The 23,202-nt window shown below is 44.5% G+C and overlaps 2 protein-coding genes across 2 annotated transcripts; one reads left to right on the top strand and one right to left on the bottom strand.

The window, feature by feature from the left end:
• Nucleotides 1-926: 926 nt before the first annotated feature.
• On the top strand, nt 927-6,967 carry CISD3 (CDGSH iron sulfur domain 3). The gene is made up of 3 exons (XM_054994750.1): nt 927-1,116; nt 3,537-3,659; nt 6,433-6,967. Exons 1-3 carry the CDS (start codon nt 961-963, stop codon nt 6,616-6,618), a joined length of 465 nt encoding a protein of 154 aa, XP_054850725.1. The 5' UTR covers nt 927-960; the 3' UTR covers nt 6,619-6,967.
• Nucleotides 6,968-12,523: 5,556 nt separating this feature from the next.
• LOC129340579 (coenzyme Q-binding protein COQ10 homolog B, mitochondrial-like) lies at nt 12,524-20,414 on the bottom strand. The gene is made up of 5 exons (XM_054995449.1): nt 20,291-20,414; nt 18,830-19,015; nt 18,140-18,332; nt 14,540-14,641; nt 12,524-12,990 (listed from the first exon to the last, which is right to left on the bottom strand). The coding sequence occupies exons 1-5, from the start codon at nt 20,386-20,388 to the stop codon at nt 12,832-12,834; spliced, it is 738 nt and encodes a 245-aa protein (XP_054851424.1). The 5' UTR covers nt 20,389-20,414; the 3' UTR covers nt 12,524-12,831.
• Nucleotides 20,415-23,202: the final 2,788 nt, after the last annotated feature.

Raw genomic sequence — 23,202 nt, 5'->3', positions numbered from 1 at the left:
TGTGGGATAAAGGGAAATCAAATTGTTGTTCCTGTTCCAATCCTTCCACTTCCACTGCTGACACCCTTCTTTTCATACCTCTCAAATATGTGGAATGTCTTTTTATCACTGCTGGATTTGTACACCCAGGAAGCTGTTTCAATCTGTGTTCTTTTCATGAGAAAAAAAAACTTTTCCAAATAAAATAGGACATTTTTTTTAAAATATATGTAGTATTGGAGTCTTTGTGGTCTCTAAAATATTTTCATTGAACAGCTGGCTTGCTTATGGGCCCTGCACCTCAGAATAACTGGAAGAGGCAACATGATCGGATTAGAGTTCATTTCCTCACAGCGACTTTGTGAGGTAGGCTGGGCTGAGAACTGGCTGGCCGAAAGTCCGCAGACGAGTTTCATGACAGACCGGAAATTCGAACCCAGATCCTAGCCGGTCGCTCTAGTCGCACTACGGCCACAGCGGCTGATTCCACATATGTTGGATAATGCATTTTCAATGCACTTTATCAATCGTTTGAGGTGGATTTTTTGTTCCGCACACAAAAAAATCGTTCCAAATGATCTATAAAGAGGATTGGAAGTGCATTATCCAACGCGTGCGGTGTCTGAGGAAGTGCAGCTAGTTCTTGGTGGCTTATGTTAGAATCGCGTTGATGACCCCTTGCTGGTGGTGAAAGGCCAGCCGAGTCAGAGTGCACTGCCGTCCTCTGCATGTTGACTGCTCCGGAGAAATCCCACTTAGTGCGGCTGCTTCCTCCCAGGTAAATGATCTCGGGATTGCAGCCTTGTTCTGGTGCATTTGCAGCCACACCAAGGAGTCTCCGTCCTGGCACCCGGATTTGCTTTGCGGGCATGCCGCCAACGCGAAGCCGCCAAAGGTCTCTCGCCTCCCCTTTGCAGAAGGCTGCTCGGAGCCCGGAGCCGGCAAAGCGGGCTCAGGAACGAGGCGGGCGCTGCAACATCTATGGCTTCCGGGGCGGGAGACGAAGAAGGTGACCCGGCCGGAGGGCGGAGTTCTGCCGCCGCCGCTTGCTCGCGAGCCATGCCTGTGGTGCAGCAGAGAACCGGCCCCCTCGTGTCCTCCGTGGCTGGTTCTTTTGCGAGGCTCCTGTGCGCCCAGGTAAGCCCCGGCGCCTCGGAAGGGGTTCCGAACGAATCGGTCCGCTCTCCCGTCACTCCCTCCTTCGCCTTGACTTGATGCACAGCCAGTGTCTCTCCAAACCGTGGGAACCGTTGGCACGGCTTCACCCTTGCACATGCAGGAGGTCGACGGATCGCTTGAGACGCTCTTTGCAGTCAGCTCCCTAATATCATCCCCCTCACCTTCCTTCACGAACCCATCATACAAATTGGATCCACCCTCCGTAAAAATGCGAAGAGTGCAAAGTTTACTGGATGGAAATCAGTGGACTTAGATCGTAGTTAACTGTACATAGGATTGCACCAGGAAGACTCGTCCTTTTACTGCCCCTGGTGTCCATACAAATTGTGGTTCAAAATTATGAAAGGGGTCCGGGTCGGAAAGAAATTAAGCCACATTATGTGAGCGTTTCCCTTATTTGCTGCACCAGATTAATGTGGTCACCCTCCTGCGACAGATGGCAGCAACACTAAACTGGAGTCTTGTGGCACCTTAAACACTAACTCAATTTATTCCAGCATCAGCTTTGGCAAGCCAGAGCTCCCTTCATCAGATGCATTGCAGTGTATGTCTGTGATGGTTTTATAGTCTTTAACATGCCGCTAGACTGTTCTTTGTTTTTGTCGTGGTTATGATCCATCTGCCTTTTTTCAACACAAGTGTTCTCCGAACAGCATTCAGATTAAAAGGCAAAACATCAGCACAGTTAACAACTGACAAGAACTTGGTGTGTGAATGTGCCTTGGCCCAGGCATAAAGGAAGGATGCCTGACTACCGTCTCTCTTGTGAGGGCCTCAGCTGGAGCTGAACAAGTCTCTCAACTCAAGACTCCTGGGCATGTGTTTTTCAAGTGTCAGGAGATGCAGTGTTAGCCAGGAAGCGTAGTTTTAAAAGACAGAGCTGGCAGAGATCACTCTGGATGGGACAGATTTTCTCACAGCCCTCTGTCACTTCTGACATGCCAGTCTGTCTCCCCTTTCAGACCCTTTGCCCTGCCAAGGCTTGGTTAATTCAAAGTTTTGAGCAGCAAGGGTGGCTGAGAGAATCCGTCCCCTCTGGAGCAATCTCCACTAGCTCTGTCATTTAAAACTACGCTTCCCAGCTAAAATTGTGTCTCCTGACACTTGAAAAACTTGTGTCAGAAGTCTTGTGTCTCCGTTGTCAGAAGACTTGAAGTGTCTCCGTTGATTTAGTGATGATCTCTTCTAATTAGGGAACCCTGAGAATTATAAGTTCTGCCAGGAGGGGATCCCCATACCCTCAAAATGAAAGGGAAACCCAAAACAAAAGCCATGTGATACCTTTTACTGAGAGAAATAACACAAACCAGTAGGCAGACTTTCAAGTTATCCAGATCTCTTCTTCAAGTTAGGAAAGGGGGAGGACAAAGGAAAATAAAAGATTTTTCAGGCCATAATCTCAAGGGCCCTTGTTTGCATCCTGTATATAGAATGCTGTGCTGGCTTCAAGGGGAACTGGGTGCAGTTAGTATCAGGTTGTACCCTTGGCCTTTTAAAAAGAAAAAGCAAAAAACCCAGAATCCATTCAATTGAAAATCCAACAACCAATGGTTGATCAAATGTCTCTGCTGCCAGGCTGAGCGCACAAGTCCCTTAAAAGGATACAAACAAAGGAGAAAGATGCCAGTCTTTAAATTAATAGTACTGGATAAATTGATGTAGTAAGAAGAATTCAATGGAAGCCAAACTGGGGTAGCGTTCTTGTAAGTCTCTCTGCGTTCTTTTGCCTTTTTGGAGAACCCCCTCCTCCACTTTGCCAGCTAAATTCTGGTATTCCCAAAGACGACAAAGAATGTAGGTAGCCATATTGGCCTACAGCAGCATCCCAAAACAAAAGCTATGGAATACCTTTTATTAAGATCAGCCCACACGACACAACACAGTGGGCAAGCTTTCAGGTTCTCCAGAGCTCTTCATCAGCCTCAATATTAAAGAAGAAATGAGAGGGAGAGGAAAAAAGATCTTTCAGGCTATGGTGTTAAGGCCCTAGCAGGATTTCCCCAAGTAGTTTTTCCTGAATGACCTCAGAAAACAGTGCATGTGCCAGAAGTTAGCTGTATGCATGAAAAAAACCAGAGGAGGACTCTGCATTCCAAAAGCATGTGGCAGTGATCAGAAATGCCACTTGTCTCTTGTCCTATGGGAAACGAGTGGGCTTGTGTTCCTCTGTAGCTCCGTTCTCTACCACATTTAGAGATGTATGCATCTGATAGGGTTGCCAGATTGCAACCCATGGATCCCCCCCCCAATCTGTTTGCAGCTGCCTCGGGAGATAAAGCAGCAAGAGATTTTTTTGCTGGTGGCAAACTGCTGAGTCTGCTACAATCCCAACCTGTTTCTTTTAACAATTTTCAATCCCCCCTCCAACAACGTTGCAGAGAAGAAACTGTTCAGCTGCTTCAGCATCACAGCCGGTGATTGCTGCCAGGCATCCCTTCCAGGTGGACCTAGAAGCAGGGAAGCGCTATGCTTGGTGTGCCTGCGGCCACAGCAAAAAACAGGTAACCCTCTGGCTTCATTCCTTCCCCCATAGTCCTTCTTCGTACATGCTTCTTTGGAGTCCCCTCTTCGCAAAGGCCCTGTTTTAACCAAGTTTTTAAAAGGTCCATTCCAGGGTTGCATCAGGATAGGGGCTGAGCGTGTAGGAGGGAACTGATGCTATGGCTACTTCAGTCATTGTTGTTTTGTATCTGTGATGAGTGCATTGTATTCCAGAAGACTATATTACACCTCTACTTAACTCATGGTTGCCACTTTCTCACACGCTGAATAAATAACCTTTCGGTCCACTTCCAATGCATTTTAACTGAGAGATCTCTGTCTTTTGGTGCTACACCTCTGAAGATGCCAGCCACAGCTGCTGGCGAAACGTCAGGAACTACAATGCCAAGACCACGGCAATACAGCCCGGAAAACCCACAACAACCATCATTTTAACAATTGTTTGAAAGTGGACTTTCCCATGTCACACAGTAAAATCCAGTTGCAAAGTGCATCAAAAGTGTATTATTCAGCAAGTGTGAAAGTATTGGCTCAATTTTAAGTCATTTATTTATTTATTTATTTACAGTCCACCTTTCTCACTGAGTCTCAATGCAGATTACACAATGTAAGTCAATATGATCAATGATTTGGACATTTGATAAACAATATAATAGGGTATGGGTTGCAGAAATTTGAAAACAAGCAAAAATCCAATACAAAGATGAAGCAATGATGGAACAAAACATAAGCAATTTAACATGTCATATCACACAACAGGGAAACTACCCAGTAAGAGCATACTTGGAGCAATACACAGTATAAAGTAGTATAGTCTGCAGTCCTATGCCGAGCTTCTAAAAGTAAGTTCTCTGTACGGAAAAAAAATGAAACAAGAATCCAGTTAATCCTTAAAGACTAACAAAATGTATTCCACCTTAAACTTTTGTGAGTCAGACTCACTTTTTCAGATGTAAATCCATCGGGCCCAGTTTATATGCGCAACAAGCATGGAGGGTGAGGAGGGTTTACAAAGAGACCGATTAAAAAAGATTCAATCTGGAGTGATTAATTCACTCAGAATCACTCAGTCTTTTTCAACATATAATCAAAATGTAAAATCTAGTGCAGGATAAAATTAGAAGCAAAAATAATAGGAAGTTACAGAAGTAAAGCTGAAATAATTAAAGTCTGTAAGTGATTGGATATGCAAGATATTAGCACCTGTACTGAGGGTGAGAAGTGAAAGTTCCCTGTTAATAGCTGGCTGAGACAGTGTGTGATCTCTCTCCATGAGCGATCATTCAGAAATTTCCCTTCCCATTCTCCTTTTCAAGAATTCTTCTGTAGCAGAATAGTGATTTGAAAATCAGCAGCACAGCGTCCTGGAAGACTGAAATGTTCATCCGCTGATTTATAAATACTGGATTTTAAATGGACATATATCTGATATTACAGATTCTATTTTTATTTCAATCTGGTATGCAATTAACAAATAATGATAAAGATTGGAGGGCATCTGACATTCACATACAAGTTACAGTTAAGTTCAGTAAAAAAAATTCTTATAACTTTTTTTAGGGAGGTTGTCTTACATTCAGGGTCACCTTCCTTTTGGGTAAATACAGTAAATCTTTTGCATAAAGGCTGATGTATTTGTCCAATGTAGAGAGTAGAAGGGCATTGTCAAGATATAATCATGGCAAAGCTGCTGTAGTACAATGGTTAAGTGGTTCGGCTACAAATCTGCACTCTACTGGTTCGAATCCCACTACTGCCATGAGTTCAGTAGGTGGCCTTGGGTAAGCCAATCCTCTCAGCCCCAGCTCCCCAGCAGTATTGCGGGGATAATAATAACACTAACTTGCTCACTGCTCTGTGTGAGGCACTAATCTGTCTAGAAGAGCAGTAGATAAGTGCAGTTATTACACTGGAGGATGACCCGTTGAACAAGCCAGCAGGCCTTTTCTCCCAGTAGCTGAACTACAGCAGTCCAGTCTAATGAACTGGACATCAGAAAATGTGGCTTTTTCTAAGGAACATGCTTTGAAAGTCCCACAGCTACCAAATTTGGGGAGTCATCAAGAACAGTTGCTGTTGTAATTGGTGCTGGATGACCCCCCCCCCCGATGTCAAATTGTGAAACAACAATTCTCATTTGTTTGTTTGAGTGATTTATAGTCCAGTTTTCTTGCTCAGAATCAAGGCAGATTATGGAATTTAGTAATAGAATAAGACATGTAATGAATATTGTAATAAAATTGTATTACAAAATTAGAAACCAATGTGATAAAAACAATATGAGATATGACGTAGGAAATGCAAAAACTGCATTACAGGAAATCAGAACACAAGCTAGCAAAGAAATGCATACTATAAACTGCCATGAACTACAGCCCTAGTCTCTTTATTAAGGCATCCTCTAGAACAATTTCAATTTTATTTATTGTATTTATTTATCTGTGTTATGCTATTGTTTTGCTACAGCAATAGCCGCACAGAAAATTCCAGGTTGCCGATGATTGGTGTACAAAGTTTGTGAATACAGCCATAGGCTGTTCTAAAAAGGTGAAATCCTGCAGATTGGGAGGAGCGGAGGGGGCAGGATTCTGTTCTCCTCCTCCCCTCTCAAGCTGATTGATAATATTTCAGCTTCCCCCCCCCCCTGAATGGGCCACATGTATAGAGTCCTGATTGCTCTGATCATCCAAGCTAGAACATTCATTTGAAATCTCTCTGCAAAATATTCTCTCTTGTGATATTTCTTCGTTGTTTTATTTTGTGCCCTTCAAGCCTTTCTGTGATGGCTCCCACAAAAAAGCTGCCCCGAAGATCTCTTCCCTGAAGTTCAAACCAGAAGAAGCAAAAGAAGCCTGGCTGTGTGGCTGCAAATACACGAAGAACCCTCCGTACTGTGATGGCACCCATAAAGAAGACTTTATACAGAAAGCAGACCTCCATTCTCACCCACAGTTGTGAGGGGTGGGGGTGAGATCTTTCTGAACCCTGAGAAATGCAGCAGTTGGCAGGAACACAACCATGGGTATGGTCTTCCCAGCTGTTTTCCTGAGCCATCCTTGCTGAAGTGAACCAGAGTTTTGCAGAAGTGCATGTTCATGGGTTTCATAAAGGGTACTGAGGATAGTATCCTGGTGGGTGGTGATATGATGTATATCCTCGTTGCAAGTTGCAACATCTGTGTGACATTGGGCACCTTGGTGATCGTCAAATGGAAGGAGGGGGAAATGTTTTTGCTGTTTTCCAAGGGGATTGGATTTCTGCTGCTTCCCCTCACCTTTTGAAATAAAACCCATTCGAAATCTCCTGATTATCATATCCCCTCATTGGCTCAGACTTCAACCACTGTCTCTGTGCTATAGCTTTTTTTGTGGTTGCCCTGCTAACTGCTTAAGAAGGATAAACTGGAGGACAAGAGAACGTGTAAGTTGCTTTGGGCAGGGTATAAATGAAGTAAATAATATAAATAATGCCAGCTGCGTGCTAGGTGCTGCCGAGAGTGAAGTCAGAATGGTGTTCCCTCTTGGGATCTGTACATGTAGCAACCAGACATGCCTTATGTGAATGAGCCAGCTTTCCACAGCGGACTCAGAGTTGGACAGAATAACCAAGCAGGGGTGAGAGAACTTTCTGCCATCTCTCAATGCCTTCCTTAGCAGGAGCTGCTGTCTAGAGGGAAGTGTGCCCCAAACCTGGATTTAGACCATTCCACTCTGTTTTTAAGATTCTTTGAAAAGGGAACTTGACTGGAATGAAGCTGAAGGTAGGAATTTAGGAGAAGAATGTATTAGTTTATTGAGACTAATCAAGGTACAAGCACACGATCAGAGTAACATGCAGGCACTGGAGAATCCGTAGCAATACTAAAGAGCCCATGGATTCTTACTCCCATTCCAACAGCCACCACCACATTTATCCACACTCTGCAATCTGGATTTCAGAAAGCTAAAGTTAAAGCAAAAAGGGAAAGAAGGGAGGGATTGCCTGTCCCTTTCTGTGTTAGGTTGTCCTCCAGGTTGATTTATAATGAGCCAAGGTCCAAAAATCCAACCTATACCAACCTGAAGGTTAGGAGGGAGTCACTTGGCAAAGGTGTCAAGCGGGAATCCACATAGCAGTTCGGGTAACAATAATCCTAAAAACAATAATCCTAAAAAGGGATCAGAAAGTAGAACACATGGAACAGCAAAGAGGAGTTAGATGGGAATGTTTGGAGACTTGCCAGGAAGATCCTCCACTCTGCAGCTGTTGTACGTGAGACGTTTGGGTGGGTCGCTGATGGAAGGTAGTCTCCTGTCGCACGCATTCTGCACTGTAGCTTAAGGTCCTCAAGTAACATGGATCCTTTGAATCTCCATTGGTGCAAAATTTATACTAAAGGCACAGCTGCATGCCACAAGAGGCAGGAAACTATATAAGCATAGTAAAAAAAACCCCTCATGGCAGAGTCCCAAAAGCATGTGGTACCACCACTTCGCTGAAGCCAAATAGATCTGGGTCTGGTCATCACCTGGATAGAGACTAGGAACACTGCTGTGAATTCATCAGGAGACCGGGGGTGGGGTGTGTGTGTGGGATAGACAATATGACCAGCTATTTGTAAGCATTACCTTAAAATCAAAATTCTGCCCTAGTTGACCTAAATTTGATAATCTGCCCATATTATGCAAATTTTAATCATCCCCCCCCCCTTATTCTGCATAATTTATTCCTGGTCAAGGGGATGGCAAGGAGGTCACTGTTTTCCAGGCTTCACCTGGCATTCACTTCTCTTTGCAGCTGTATGAGCTAGATTGTTTTTTTAAAGGATAAAAACTGAGAAATTCAGGAAGCTGAATTCTGCATCCAGTACCATATTATGCCCAGATTACAGAATACCAGCCTTCGGCAACATCTTGATTATTTAAAAAAATCCCTTTTATATAGGTCTTTATAGCTTGATTTCCCACAACGGGGCCCCAAAGCTGCTTACAAAATCTTACTTCCCTTCATTTTATCCTTACAACCACCACCTTGCAGGGCAGTTCAGGCTGAGCGTGCAACTGGCCCAAGGTCAACCAGCAAGATTCTATAGTAAAGAAGGAATTTGAAGCTGGGTTTCCCAATCTGACACGTGATTGGGAAACTAACTTGTAAATTACAATAGAATAGCATAAGCCCGGCTGGATCAGACTAGTGGTCCATCTAATCCAGCATTCTCACAGAGACCAACCAGTTTCTTCCCTTGATGTTGCCTCCTGGCACTGGTATTCAGAAGTTTACTGCCGCTGGCTGTGGAGGTTGCTAATAGTCACCATGGGCATTGGTGGACTTCTCCATGAATCTATCTAATCCCTATCTATAGCCATTGAAACCTGGGTGTCCCAGTGGGGCACTCTTAACAATCACATCATACTGGCAGTGAATTCCACAATTGAATTACTGTGTAGTAAAGAAGTATGTCCTCTTTCGTGTCCGGAATCCGCTGCCCATCAACTTCATTGGGTTCTAGCATTATGGCAAAGGGAAAGAAGAAAGTGCACTCACTCACTTTCTCCAGCCTATGCATAATTTTATAAACCTGCATGAGAATCTGCCCCCCCCCCCAGTAATCTTTTTTTTTTCTAAACTAAAAAACGTCAGATTATGTTTCCATGCTGATCCCATGGCTAAATCTGCATCCTTGCACAGCATGAAAAATAATGGTTTCTCCATGGGGCTTTCAGCATCCCCAAAGACAACCCTTCTAATGTTCGATGCCCTAAGTACTTAAACCACTTTGGGCAACAGCAGCTGGCCAACGTCATTGGCATCCGTGATGTAATTGACCTTATCAGTAATCCCTGGTTTATGCAAACAGCCCATTCATGTTCCAACCAGAGCAAGGACAAAAGCCTCCTGTTTCTGGGACAAAGGGCAAAATGGGCAAGTTGTGTTGCATCATCCACCAACTAGCTGCCAGGCCTGGCTATTACTACAGTCAAAGTAACCATGGGTTCTGTAGTGAAATTAGTATGCTCTTATAGAAGTGACTCATCCCTGCACTCCATATGAACAAGCTGGGTAGTATTGGAGAAGACCATTTATGGAAACAGCACCATTTCTCAACTGGCAACTAATGGGGGGGGGTCCTAACCAGGCCAGTGTTGCTACCTTCTGAGCTGGAATTTATTGGACTAAGAGCCTTAGAGCTTCTCTACACAAGACGTCTTACACAGGTTCGCTCAAGTATAGAGAGATGCAATGTTAGCTGGGAAGTGTAGTTTAAAAAGACAAAGCTAGCGGAGATCACTCCATCAGAGGGAGATCTCTGCAGGCTCCGACTTTTTAAACTACCCTCTAGTAGAGAGGTGAAATTGACAGAGCCTTCCTGGAGGGGAAGATGAAATTAATAAACCCTCTGAGCTATCTCCACCGGCTGTCTTTTTAAACCACGCTTCCTAGCTAACATTGCGCCTCCCTACACTTGAGCATCCCCATGTAAGATGTCTTGTGTAGAGAGATTCTTAGTTGCCCAGGAATAAGGAAAAAAAACCATCTGCACCCAGACTGAGAGTCTCATTATTTCTTTAGATCCTCAAATGTCACAATTTGTCTAGGCTGAACTCTGGCAACACTCACAAGGGGACATTTTGATCTTCGCTGAGGCATATAAGCTGCTTGGCACTGAACAGGGAGAGGGGTTTGTTCTCCTGAGGACTGGGGAGGTTTGGGGAAAGACTTCCACTGGCAGTCTAGTATCGGGAACAAGAGACCTTTCCCACCACAAATAATGCAGTTTAACAAATTCAACTTCTAAAACTAGAGAAAGGGAGTAGTTTTCTTTTCCTTACTATGGGCAGACTGGATCAGGCCACCATAGTATATCTTTGGCCTACATCCCCACCGCTAAGTGATGGCAGCTTTTTGGGGAAGAATGACAGCTAGGTTATCTGCGCCAGAACACCGTTTGGCCCAGAGCCGGCACTCAACAATGAGGCATGGGAAGAGATGGCCTTGTGTTATCCCTGATAAACATCAATCCAAGCAGCAAAGTCTGAGGAAGTGGAACAAGGTACCTAGGAATCTCTGGGATCCAGCAGCACCTACAAATTTGAGGCTCATTTCTGCCATCCTCTGCCACAGCAGGAGATGAGTTGCTATTTTCTTATTCAGGCAACCAAGAGGTAGCCTTCCTTATAAAGAATTCCAGGTTGTTCTGTAACTGCTTTTCTCTTGCAGGAGCAATACTTACTAGAGTGTGCACTTCACTCTCACAAATGCATAGATTACTTTCCAGAATTCTGCAATCTGAGAATTTCTAAAAGCAAGTTTTTAGTCCTCTGGCAGAGAAAATAGGTTTCAAAGTATCTGGACAACAGCTGGCAAGATCCCAAAAAGGTAGGAAGGGAACAGATGGTGTACATGACAACCAATAACAAAGCTGTTATACCCTCCTTTATGCCCTTCTGTATGAACAGAGAAAGAAAATACAGCAAGTCACAGCCAGCAACCCCATAGGGTTTTCAAGGCAAGAAAGGAACAAAGGTGGTTTATAATATAAATTATATATATGGTTTATAATATATATAAAGGTGGTTTACATTGCCATTGTCTTCCTCTCTCAAGTACTAACTAGCACTGACCCTGCTTAGTTTCTGAGATCTGGTGAGATCAGGGTAGCCTGGGCCATACAGGTTATGGTGGAGCAAGGAGTATAGCTCACCTAAAGAATGCATGCAAGGCTGCAGATCACATAATATAATAATAATATTTGATTTATATACCGCCCTTCATGATGACTTAACACCCACTCAGAGCAGTTTTCAAATTGTTATCATTATCCCCACAACAAAATACCCACTGCTCTGAGTGGGTGTTAAGTCATCCTGAAGGGCGGTATATACCCAGCTGGCTTCAAATGGAGGAGTGAGGAATCAAACCCGGTTCAATGCTCTTAACCACTACACCAAACAGCTCTCCAGGTAGATAACACCAAGGTAGATAACATTCAGGTAGATAACACCAAGCCAGATGGATTTACCTGAAAGACAACCCTGAATGTAAGATGATCCCCACCCCAAAAAAATTATACACAAAAGTTTTATTACCAGACATAACTCTAGCGTATACTGTGAATTTTAGACAACCCCCGATTTTTCGTATCAAATTTTCAGGTATATGCTATACTTCTAGCACTACACTTCTGACCAAATTGTTCATACAACCAGAAGGTAAACTTGATCCCTATCCTCTTATCAGAAATTATAGCCATATATATTCTCAGTGGATGGATTCAATCATCCTCTCTCTACTGTAGTTCTGTATTAATTTAATACATTAGATTTATTATTTTTATATCACGTAATGCTTTTTAAGCAAGTATTTCTGGTATTGTATGTATTTTTGCACTGTCTCTGACCATAATAAATAATCCATTCATTCAGTGTCTCGCCAAAGCAATGGTGTGTTTATGTACTAGATGGTCAGAGGGCAGGGGCTGAGGAAGTGGACAGGAAGAAGCAAAGTACAGCATTCTGTCGTCATAATAGCTGAATTTCTAACCAGTGACTCACTTTCCTGATCAGGTCCAATTTGTTTTCTTCCTGAAAAGGAAACAAAAGTCACATCTTGGCAGATGCTGGAACAAGAGGGCCCTCAGAAACTAGCATTTAGCAGGACAGCTTGAATTATCATCTCAGAACAAAATTAATTTCAAGGAGAGAACCTAAAAGTGTTCCTCCAGCCACCAAGGACACAAAGGAGGACAAAATCCCCTGAGAAATAATCCTCTGCATTAATGCTTAGCCAACAGGAGAACATCCCAATGGGTTGCAAGGAAAATTCTCCCCCCCACACACAAAAAAGAACAACAAGAATTAGAAAAAAAGTTAAGCTTTATTGACATTTAAAATAAAACACTGTGCATTAAAAAAATATCCTGGAAAAAATTAACATTTATTCAACACAATAAAAAGTTTACTAATTTGCCTTTTTCTGTTTTTTTCAGAATTAAATATCCAATAAATTATCCAAGAAAAAAATTCTCTATAAAATAAACATAATCAATGAGGGTTGTGCAACTTAAATAGGTATAAATAAAGGAATGTCCATAAAGGGGCAACTGGGAAGAAATTCAAGCTGGTTGGTAAAGATGAGAACTGCTTGGCTAGTGCACAAAGATGCCCCACACATCAGACTCGGCGGGACTGTCAGTCACGTGCAACAAGTTGCCTTGTGTGGCTGGACAGCAGCCTGTGGGCCATAGAGTTTCTCTGCCCGCTGCTCGAAGGCCGAGACCATCTGCTTGACAACCTCATCAAAGAAGAGGTTGGCTAAATGAGAATGGAGAACTGACTTGAACTCAAACGAAACCTGAGGAGGAAAGGAAAGCAGTTCATGAGCTGAAATGTCAGGGTGGGTTACGACAGCTGTAGTGCAAGAATGTCAGAGTTAGTTACTATAGCCCTAAAACAGGCCTTGACCAACTGAATGATGAGGAGGGAGGAAGACTGGGAGATAATATTAATTGGGATATCCTGTAACAATAAAATAGATGCTTCCCATTCATTCATTTGCCTGGCCTGTTCTTATCTTACCCTTCCATTAAGGAACTCAGGACTTCAAACATGGTATTCCCTTCCCCATTTTATCTACACAACAATTTCTAAGGTAGGCTATCCCTAGAGGGAAGAAACTGGCCCAAGATTGCCCAGGGAGGTTCAAGACAGCCTAGGGATTTGAACCTAGGTCTTCCAGATCCCAGACTAACTCTAGATCATTATTCATTTCTGAGAACCAAGACAAATGATGCATGTATATTTTGCTGAACAGTGAGGTATGCCTCCAAATTTAATGGGTTGGGGGAAATACTATGTCCCCAAGGACTCAACGCTTGAGGACCACTGCTCTTAATCAGGTATCCATTCCCAAGATACTAGATATATTTATAACTAAATACAAGTTCCAATCCCCCACCCCTTTATGCTCAGACTAACGTGGCAACCTGCAATTTGAATCCAAAAAGGCAAATTTAGGACTTTTAAGAAGATTTGCATGGCATTTAGTGGAAGCATTCGTAAGCACATGATTCAGGTTCTCCCACTTAAAACACTGCGAGTTAATGGAGGGGGGATTCCCAACAGTGTTCGGGAACTCTAGAAGATACGGATGCTTCCCCACTAGTACCACATCGATATTACATTCCTATGCAGGGTCACTCCGATCTGATTTCAATGGGTTTGGACTTGAGTAACTCTGCATGAGATTATACTGCACATATCCCAGGGTTAAACCAACACAACCTAAAAAATAAAGCTCTGTAAAAACTTTAGAGTTCATTTTTCCATTTTTGAAGTCAGGATCTTGCCCTTGTGGCTACCAAAAAAAAGCATGCAGACACGTCTGCTGAAATCTTGCTCAGCAACCTATCTGGCTTCCAAGATTTCTATTAGTTGGGAATTCGGCTTCAGTGCCCCCCCCCCCGCCTTTAGCATGCTCTGTTTAAGCTGCAAACCTGAGCTTTTCTTAGCATGGACTGCTCAAGCACAGAAAATTTATTCATTGTTAAGCATGGGTTGTATGCGGGCACTGCAACACTCTGCCCAGCTGCACATGTCCCTCCTATGCAACAGCAGGATTTTATACCCTAGAAGAGCAGCTTTGCATGGAGACCTCGGCTGCTTGCTGCACATGGAGCACCCAGTTCTGACAACACTTTGGGACAAACGATCAGTACCCAGTTGATTAATGACACATTCACTGATAGCAAGAAAACCCTTCAGCTTAAGCAGAACTTTGGACTGGTGATGAAACTCAACTTGCACACTGGCGGCTTTTAAAATCACACATGCTATTGGCTTGGGAGATCGTGTGCTGTCAGACACACCCCCATATCAGAAGTTGACCCAGAAATGGCGCTCACATAAAAGCTGAGTGTGCAAGTGTCTGGATGACCACGAAGTCCCGGCCTGAACTGCCACGATGTCTCCAAGTGCTGAAACAGCCTCCCATCTTTACTCACGGCCTGTGGGGGATGAAACACCTTAATCTTATGCCAAACATTTTGTAATAAAAAACAAACAGAGAAAGCAATCCCTTCTGAGCTTGGCCAATGGATTTCTGATGTACGAATCTTCCAATTTCTCTTCCCCCACCCCAAAGCAGATAGAAACAGCAGTTAATTCTCTGGAAGTAACATGAGTGACTTCTCCCTGCCTCCATTTTCTACGCACTCAAGTATTAGGCACTGTTTCAGGTCTGACTCTTTTGTGAGTAAAATATGTATTAAATTTGAGGATTTAACTGAACCGTGGTTGACTTCAATGAAGCCACATTTAAGTGACGGGAAGGAGAAACACTGACTGCCTAAGGGATTGGGTGGCAGAAGGGGGCTGGGCTTAGTCAAACATGGAAAAACTCTCATTCAACAACACAATAGTTTCTGTCAAGATAACACTTCCTTATCTTGAATGCTAACCATGTAGAACTAGTTCTTTTAAGAATTCAAACTGCCAGATTAGTGAAGGAAAAAAGCATGAAATAAAGACATCAGAAGTTCAGAAAGACACAAAAGGAATAGGAACAAAGGTCATTACACATCCAAGCATAATGCAGGAAATAAGAGTGTCAGTCTAGGATCTAGGAGGTCTGGGTTCAAATCCTTTCTGTCATGGAATCTCATTGGCTGTGAGCTTTGGCTACTCACTCCACCTCAGCCTAACATTCCATCACAGGGTTGTTACTGTGAGGATTAAATTGAGGAGGGAGAACTATGTTGTAGAGTGGCTTGAGAACCCCCACTGGGTAGAAAAGCAGGGTGTACATATCTAAATAAAATAAATAAAATCCTTGCATAATAGAGAGGTGCAACTAGAAATTAATTTCATTTTTTATATTAAATTGAAGCCAATGTCAAAATGTTTTAAGTTTTCCCCCCAACCTATGACTTAATATGGCCCCTGTCCAGGATGGAGGGAGGGGCTGTAATAAATACTATCAATATTTTAAAAATTGTTTGGTAAGGGTATTTTGGAGTGTCGGGACCTAAATTAAGTAAAATGGGTAGATGAGTTCTGAAGCCTTCACACCTGTAGTTTCAAAGTAGTAAACCCATTGATAGGGACTACTGAGTGACCTTGAGAAACTCAATGTTATAGGGCAAAAATCTCTGGCTAAGTCACACACACTTTGAAGATCCAAGTGTTCACTATCAAAAACTTATTGTAACATGGTAGGGTTTTTTTCCCCTCCCTGAAGAAATGAAGAGACAACTCATTTCTCCCCTGATGGCAGTGGAAAAAATGTTTGCGTGACAGAAAGGAAGTGAATCACTGAGTAACCACCCCCAAGTGATCAGCTGAGAGAAACCTCCCCATTGTAAGCTGAAACCAGTTTCAACCTGGTTTATCAATAATTGCTTCACAGCCAGAAACCCTGCGAATTATCATCCTGTGACAGGAGGAAGCGATGATAGCGTCACCAGTTTCAGCCAACTTCCAGCCTGAAGACTGACATGCATTTCTTCAGCTTCTACCAACAAGCCAGTTTGCACATACCCAAAATACACATTTAAACCAGTTACTCAAACCTGTTTAAATTATAGCTTCCCTGAGAAACCTATGGGGCATCATTATGTGAGAGAACAAAGAAATCTTAGCACTTCCCAAGGGCGCATTTTTCAGAATTCCCTGGCGGCGAAGCTGTGCTTCTCAGAGCCAAACTACAAGTGACGTCTTACACAGGTTGGACACTAGTCGGCTTCCCTCAAGTTTTGATGGGAAATGTAGGCGCCCTGGTTTTACAGCTTGGCTCTCCATTACAGCTGCAAGACCAGGATGCCTACATTTCCCATCAAAACTTGAGGGAAGCCGACTAGTGTCCAACCTGTGTAAGACGTCACTTTTAGTTTGGCTCTTAGTCAGCTTCCGTTTGAAAAGAGGGAAAAACAGGCCTCTTTAGAAATGTGTAGAGTTCCCACAGATATAATAATTGTGCTTTTATACCGCTCTTCTAGATAGATTAGTGCCCCACTAAGAGTAGGGAACAAAGTCAGTGTATTATTATCCTTACAATACATATGGGGAGCTGGTGCTGAGAGGAGCGGCTTACTCAAGGCCAACTACTGAGCTCATGGCAGTAGTGGGATTTGAACCAGCAGATTGCTGATTCACAACCCAACCATTTAACCACTGTTCTATAGCAGCTCTCATACAAAGTGGGATGCATCGAGCCCCTATCCTTGCACACCACTTAGTGGAGTTTTAAACTTTCCTCCAGCTTTCTCCGTCGAAGGAAGAACCATGTAACATAGAGGAAGCCTACTTGGAGCAAAGTCGGATCCATGCCACTGTCAAGAACTCTTTACTTCACACTCCATTAGCAGGAATTAATTTGTGGGAGAGCTCAAGCCCACAACTCATTTAGAATGCCAGAGTTCTTTCCTGAAGCCTCAGTTCCTACCTTTTCCAAGGCTGTGCATTTAATAAGTAACCAAATGTGCAGAAACTGACACTTGATTTTTCACAGAGATTAACACAAGAATATACCAAGTAGCCTTATAAGGAATCAGACCTGTAGCCCACCAAGGCCAGAACCCCCTACTCCAACTGGCAGCGGCTCTCTATGTTTTCAGGAAGAGACCTACTAAATCCTTTTAACATGAGATACCAAGGATCAGTGGCAGCCAAAGGTTTTTTTGACTTCCCCTCAACCTCTATTCAATAGAGAAAAGTGAGAAGTTAAAAATGAACATTTTACTTACTGGGCATTCCAACTAAACAATGTGAAAATAAAAGTAGCTAAGCTCCTCAAAAGCCCTCTGTATTCCATCAGAGCAGCTATGTTCTCTTCAAGCCGCATAGTGGTTAAGTGGTTGGGCTGCAAATCAGCACTCTGCTGGTTCAAGTCCCACTACTGCCATGAGCTCAGTAGGTGGCCTTGAGTAAGCCACTCCTCTCAGCCTCAGCTCCCCAGCTGTATTGTGGGGATAATAATAACACTGATCTTGTTCATTGCTCTGGGTAGGGCACTATTCTGTCTAGAACAGCAGTATATAAGCACAGTTATTATTAGTTATTGTTACTTTTGGTGCCCCTCAAAATCTGGTGTCCTAGACAGTTGACCCTGGTACCATTTGCATGCCAAGATACACAACCAGACATGGGTCCCTCCCCAAATGGTATAAAAAACATAACCTGCTTACTTTTGTGTGTGTGCCAAGAAGCAGCTGCTATAGCCCCAAGACCAGGACTAGTAAAATTAAAAGGTGGCAACCCTCCTAGAACACACGGCCTCTGAACTTGTGCAGAGCAACTCTCCTATACTGCACTGTCTACGCAATGCTGGCTCATGAGTTTCTGGAATTCTGAGACAGGTCTTCCAGGTCAGAGAGCAGAACTTCTGCAAAACTTTTAACTCCCCTTCTTCTTCAGAGAAAAGTAGCTTGTGGCATCCAAAACCTGACCAGCAAGAACACCAGGCTACACACCCAAATCTCCCAAGCGCCCTCTTCACTGCCTCTTACCCGGATCTGACGATATGGCACCAAAGAGATCTCAGAGATGTAACGCTCTACTATGGGAGGGAATCCCACTTCCAATTCAGCCTGTGAGAACTCATTGCGACGGGAGAGGATGTGGGAGCCAGTGCACCAGGGGACAAACAACCGATAGCTCGCTATGTCAGCCACAACATCGTACATCTGCCGGATAGAGTACCTGCAAAGGAAAGAAAGCATGGATGAGGAAGAGAAGTGCAAACCACGATGCTTGTGGTCAGCAACAAGGATGACCATTTCAGGAATGCAGCCTTCCTCTGACACCTTCAAACATTTCTTGGTCATTGCTCAGTTTGAACCAACGTGGCAGCCCAGAGCCCATTTTTCATGCTTTCAACATATGATGTAAGACTGCCTCGGAGCTTGTCAAAAGTGAAGCCGGAAGTTGATCAGTTCTCACTGTGGTGGGAAAACCATGCTTGGGCCTGGCTGCCAGCAGAGGGCTTACACAACGGAACATTCCTCGATGTATATTTTTAAAAACCCATGTAGAAAACTAGATGTCAAGGAGACAGATTCTAGCAGAGCCTTCTCCATAATCAGCTAGCTTTCCACATGCAGGGATCCCCCCCCCTCCATATTTAAAGTTGAGTCCTTGCTTGCAGTTATCATCTCAATGAGGAGGAGACTAAAGTACTATAGTTTGGTATACTCAACCCAAGCTGATGGACTTCTGCATATTCTATGCGCTTGCTCACACCAAGCAGAGGGGCTGCAAAGTTCAAGAAGGGACGGCATTGTTGCTTCACAGTTAACATCAAGGGGAGGGAAGGACAGGTCTCCGCAATCCAAGGGGTGAGGGTCCTATTGGAGCTTAACAGCCTACAGTATGACAGGCACAACCTGTACAAAAGAGAGGGAAAGAGACGTGAGTGGTTCCAGCAAACTAAAAAAAAGAAGGCATTTCTCACAGAAAGCTGCAAAGAGGAGGCTGCATCAATGAACCTATTGCTCAGCCCATAGCTACTGGAGGAGATAAATACATGGTCATCTCAACTGCTATTCTCACATGGAAGAACTCCAAATGGGAAACAGCTGGATTTATATACCTATAATTTTATTTAGCAAATTTATGTGCTGCCTCTTCAGAAACCTCCTTGAGGAGTCCTGTTGCTCTTTTCTGCTCTGCCAGGATTTAACAGGGACTTCTAATTTCGTAGGCACCCTAGGCGCGAATTCTTGAGTATCCCACCCCATTCAGATGTTAAGATCCTATTGTTCCTGCTTAACTCACTTCCTCCTGCACTAGATTCTACAGTTTGCCTAACAACCCTTGGGAACGTCCCACACCCATACAAAGTGATTGGATTACTGTTTTGATTGGGTGAGCAAAATTGGAGGGCAGAAGCTCCACTGGATTGCATCTGGTTCTGAAAGGGCCACTCCGGAACATGCGCCTTCCCCCTTTCTTTTATGCAGGGCCTGATTGATTTGGTTTCAAGGGGCCACTGGACCCCTGTCTCACAGTAAACCCAACAGAACCAAATACCTCCTTGGGCATACCTAAATTCCACCCTTAACTGGTCAACAATGTAGAAGACTGGGAAATACATGCAAAATAAAGTGAAACACTGGAGCCCGCAAACCTAGAGACGCAGAGTTTCATTCAACAGGGCTTACTTCCACGCTAACGCGCAGGATCGGGGCATGCGAACCCTATTGATTTCTGGGTGCTAGCTGTGGCGCGCAGAGCCATCCTGCGAAGGTTTACTCAGATGTAAGGCCAACGGGGCTCAGTCCCAGGCTAAGTGCGCAACTGTCCATAGGAACCAATGGGAATAAAAAGTGTTAAACTTTCTGCCCTGTTGGTTCATGCCCTAAATTAATGGGCAACATTTAAAGTGTGGGGGGTGGGTCATAACCATCATTTTTTTATTATGGACGTTTTCTAGAAATTATTTTCTTAAGAGTCCTTTCCTGAAAACTCGCACAACGCGCGAGATTAAAGCCTTATATCTCCGCCAGGCGCTAACTCAGCGCGCTAGGAGACCAACCCCACTTGCTCGGGGCGCAAAAAAAATGTGGGGGCCGAGAAGGCAGAAACGCCGAGGATGAGGCCCCCTCCTCGTGTCGCCCCCGATCCTCTCCTTCTCCCCCGCTCCGAGCGCCCCCACTTACCTGGGCCCCTTTCCCCCACGTGGGCGCAAGCCGGTCTCCAGCAGCTCCCGAAGGGCGGCGGTGGCGGCGCCTCGCCCCATGCAGATACTCCCAGCCATCCTCGAGGACGATCCAGCCAAGGTCTGGTCGGGACTAGCACGCGGGGAAATTGCTTAATCCGGACTGGAAGGCGACGTCACTGGGGGTGTGTGGCAAAGGGGCGGCCCCCGCCTCTCCGGCCCCCGCCAGGAATTTCCTGGCCTGCGCCCCGCCGGTAGTGCGTAAAAGGTGGGAACTGGCCGACAGCCAGGTTGCTCGTGGGTCTCACCAGGAGTCCCTCGAAAAGCCTGGCTCCCTCCGCACGTCGCTTCCCTGCAGCGGCCGACAATTGCGCGGGAGGAGGAAGAGAAGGGGACACTCTCGGAAAGCAGAGTTGGGGAGTCGCTCCTTTGCCAGGTTCAAGGTTCTCTTCCAGTTTTTAGATCTCCCGCTCTTCCTCGAAGGAGTTCAGGGTGGCATACCCTCCTGCCGCCATTTTACCCCTACAACAATCCTGCGAGGGGGGCTAGGCTGGCTGGCCCGAGGTCACCCCAGTGAGTTTCATTAGCAAAATAAGGACCCACCTCTCCTAGATATTTCTCCAGCGCACCGACGCCAACCCCAGAGTATCTCTGCCAAACACTTCTGTCTCAAAAGTGTGTCACTTTGGCTGGATCCCACCCTATAAACTTTTTACAATAGTTCCATGATGGTTATAGCTGTGTTCCTTGGAGCCTACCAAGAGGCTCCAAAATGTACTTGACGTCCCCCCTTCCCTACACAAACACGCGCGCCCGCGCTTAAAGGAGTAACAATTGAGTGGGGAAGGTGACTGCAGCCTGTGAAACACTCTCTCCTCTCTGTATCACTTCCCCCCCCCCCCCACACACACACACACATCCAAAAGCCATCGTGTCAAAGGCGCCCTCGTTTCCTGGCTTCTCCAGGTGCCATAAATCGGTTAGATGTGGCACTTTTTGTCGCCATTGAAGGCGTACATTGCCTCCACAATTAAGGCGCGGTGTTTCAAAGCTGTCTTTTCTGTGTGTAGCAGTGTGCCTGTGTAAAACCCCCTGGAAGTCCAAACCTTTGGGGTGGGGGAATTTTAACAAGGGACGCATTTAGCTTGGTAACTGCTTGAGGCAGGAGTATCTCAGGAAGACTGGTTGCCTAGACCACAGAGGCAGTGAACAGGGAAGAAAGGATGGAGGGACCTGTTTAAGGCATCAAGCCCAGCCAGGCCCAGCTTTTTTACTAAATTGTTCCTTCAAACCCATAGGGCCCTGCTTCTGAACATATCTGCAGAGTGGTGTTTAGCCCTGTTCACAAGTTACAGTGAGTAAGTGTACCAGCTGTGTTCACTGTACATTTGACTTCTTTATACATGCTTTGAGTCATTTTCATGTTACATTTGGTGACTATACAGTTGAAGGTGTGACTGAAACCCCACATTTATCCAGGTATCAGTCCCCAGCCTTGTGAAGTGAATGCGTGGTGGTTCTTTCTTACATACGAACATATGCACACGCATTGCAGGTTGTACGTATGTTCACTGTAACATCTGAACAGGGCTTCTTTCTCAGGGTGGGGTTCAGCCTCACACCCTTTTATGATCAGTGCACTGTTGGAAATAAGATAAAGAACCAGCCTGTCTTAATTCACAGCTCTGGAATTCCTATAGGGAGCATTTTCTGAGCAGAGGCCAAAGGTTTTTCAGTCTGTACTGAGGGACTCTGGCCAGTTTCTACATACCCGAGATTAGGACAAACTATCGTTTTCAAGAGAGAATCTAGCACTGACCTTTGGCATGAATGAAAGTTTGCACATTCCCTTTCTTGTTTTAAGAGATGGTTCTGTGCAGCATTTGTGCTAGCGTTTGCAATTCTATAAATTGCTGGGGCAGAAGTCCACTATGAACTCCAGCTGCGCAACTTGGCACCCTGGTTCCTGATTGTCAGAGGGTGGCCAGCATTGCTTGCAGGTAGGACAGATATCCGCCCCCCCCCCCAGTTCTTGTACCACTAGCAGCTGTATGACAGGCAGAATTTTGACAGAAGCAGCTTTCCTCTTCAGCACAGGCTTGGGAGCTCCCCCTGTGGACTATCTGCCTGTTGTGTCACTATTAAAGGTCCAATACCTTTTCAGTTTTTTTAAAAGGCAAAACGCTGCCAGGAAGCACGAAAGAAAAGCCCTCTGAAGCTGAGTAAGAGCCCTTTCACCTTTAGTTTTGACATCATAAAGTTGTTTTAAGGCAGTGTTACTCACTCGTGCTCAGAGCCATAGAGTATGCCAATAATCCTTGCACAAATAATAATTCACACATGTGCTTTACCCTCCCCCAGTGCATTGACTTTGCGACCATGCCTATGCTTTGTCTTGTCAACAGCTCCAAGACTAGCAATCTCTAATGCAAGGAACATCGCATAGAGCTACATTTCCCTGATTTCTCTGAAGGAAGACACAGCAGTTCCATTGGTTTCTGACAGCAGAACTTTTGAGGAGCAGACGTCTTGGGTTCCCCATTCTTAGCAATGTCTCACATGCACGGGACTCCATCACATCATGAAGCATCTTTTCCTATTTTTGTAGCATCCAGCCTGAAGAAGAGTTCTGGGCAACTTGAAATCCTGTGCACTATTTTGTGTAATTCATTTGGTCCTAGTAAAAGGTGTGGAGTAGATTCTATTCTGTTTGGGGGTTTTCTTCTGGACCAGGACAGCTGACACCAACTTCTTACTCCTTCAGACAACCCGCACTACAGCAGCAATGAAATATCACTAACCTTTAAACACTACTGATTTTCAAAATACAGATCATGTTATCAAATTTTTCAATTTTAATTTCACATTTGATTTGAGAGATTTTTAAAAAATCATTCAGCACGAAATATATGA

This window comes from Eublepharis macularius, chromosome 12 (assembly GCF_028583425.1).
Source record: "Eublepharis macularius isolate TG4126 chromosome 12, MPM_Emac_v1.0, whole genome shotgun sequence".
Lineage (NCBI taxonomy): Eukaryota > Metazoa > Chordata > Lepidosauria > Squamata > Eublepharidae > Eublepharis > Eublepharis macularius.
The sequence above is the reverse complement of the archived record's forward strand: the minus strand, read 5'-3'. Positions and strand labels throughout refer to the sequence as shown.

Excerpts from the sequence above, each read along its gene's own strand:
- CISD3 (XM_054994750.1), top strand. The coding sequence starts at position 961 with ATGGCTTCCGGGGCGGGAGACGAAGAAGGTGACCCGGCCGGAGGGCGG. Across the intron at positions 1,117-3,536 it reads CGAGGCTCCTGTGCGCCCAG|AGAAGAAACTGTTCAGCTGC; the intron begins GTAAGCCCCGGC and ends ACAACGTTGCAG. Across the intron at positions 3,660-6,432 it reads GCGGCCACAGCAAAAAACAG|CCTTTCTGTGATGGCTCCCA; the intron begins GTAACCCTCTGG and ends GTGCCCTTCAAG.
- LOC129340579 (XM_054995449.1), bottom strand. The coding sequence starts at position 20,388 with ATGGCTGGGAGTATCTGCATGGGGCGAGGCGCCGCCACCGCCGCCCTT. Across the intron at positions 14,642-18,139 it reads TGCCATATCGTCAGATCCGG|GCCGTGAGTAAAGATGGGAG; the intron begins GTAAGAGGCAGT and ends CATCCCCCACAG. Across the intron at positions 12,991-14,539 it reads CTTGCACACTCAGCTTTTAT|GTTTCGTTTGAGTTCAAGTC; the intron begins GTGAGCGCCATT and ends TTTCCTCCTCAG.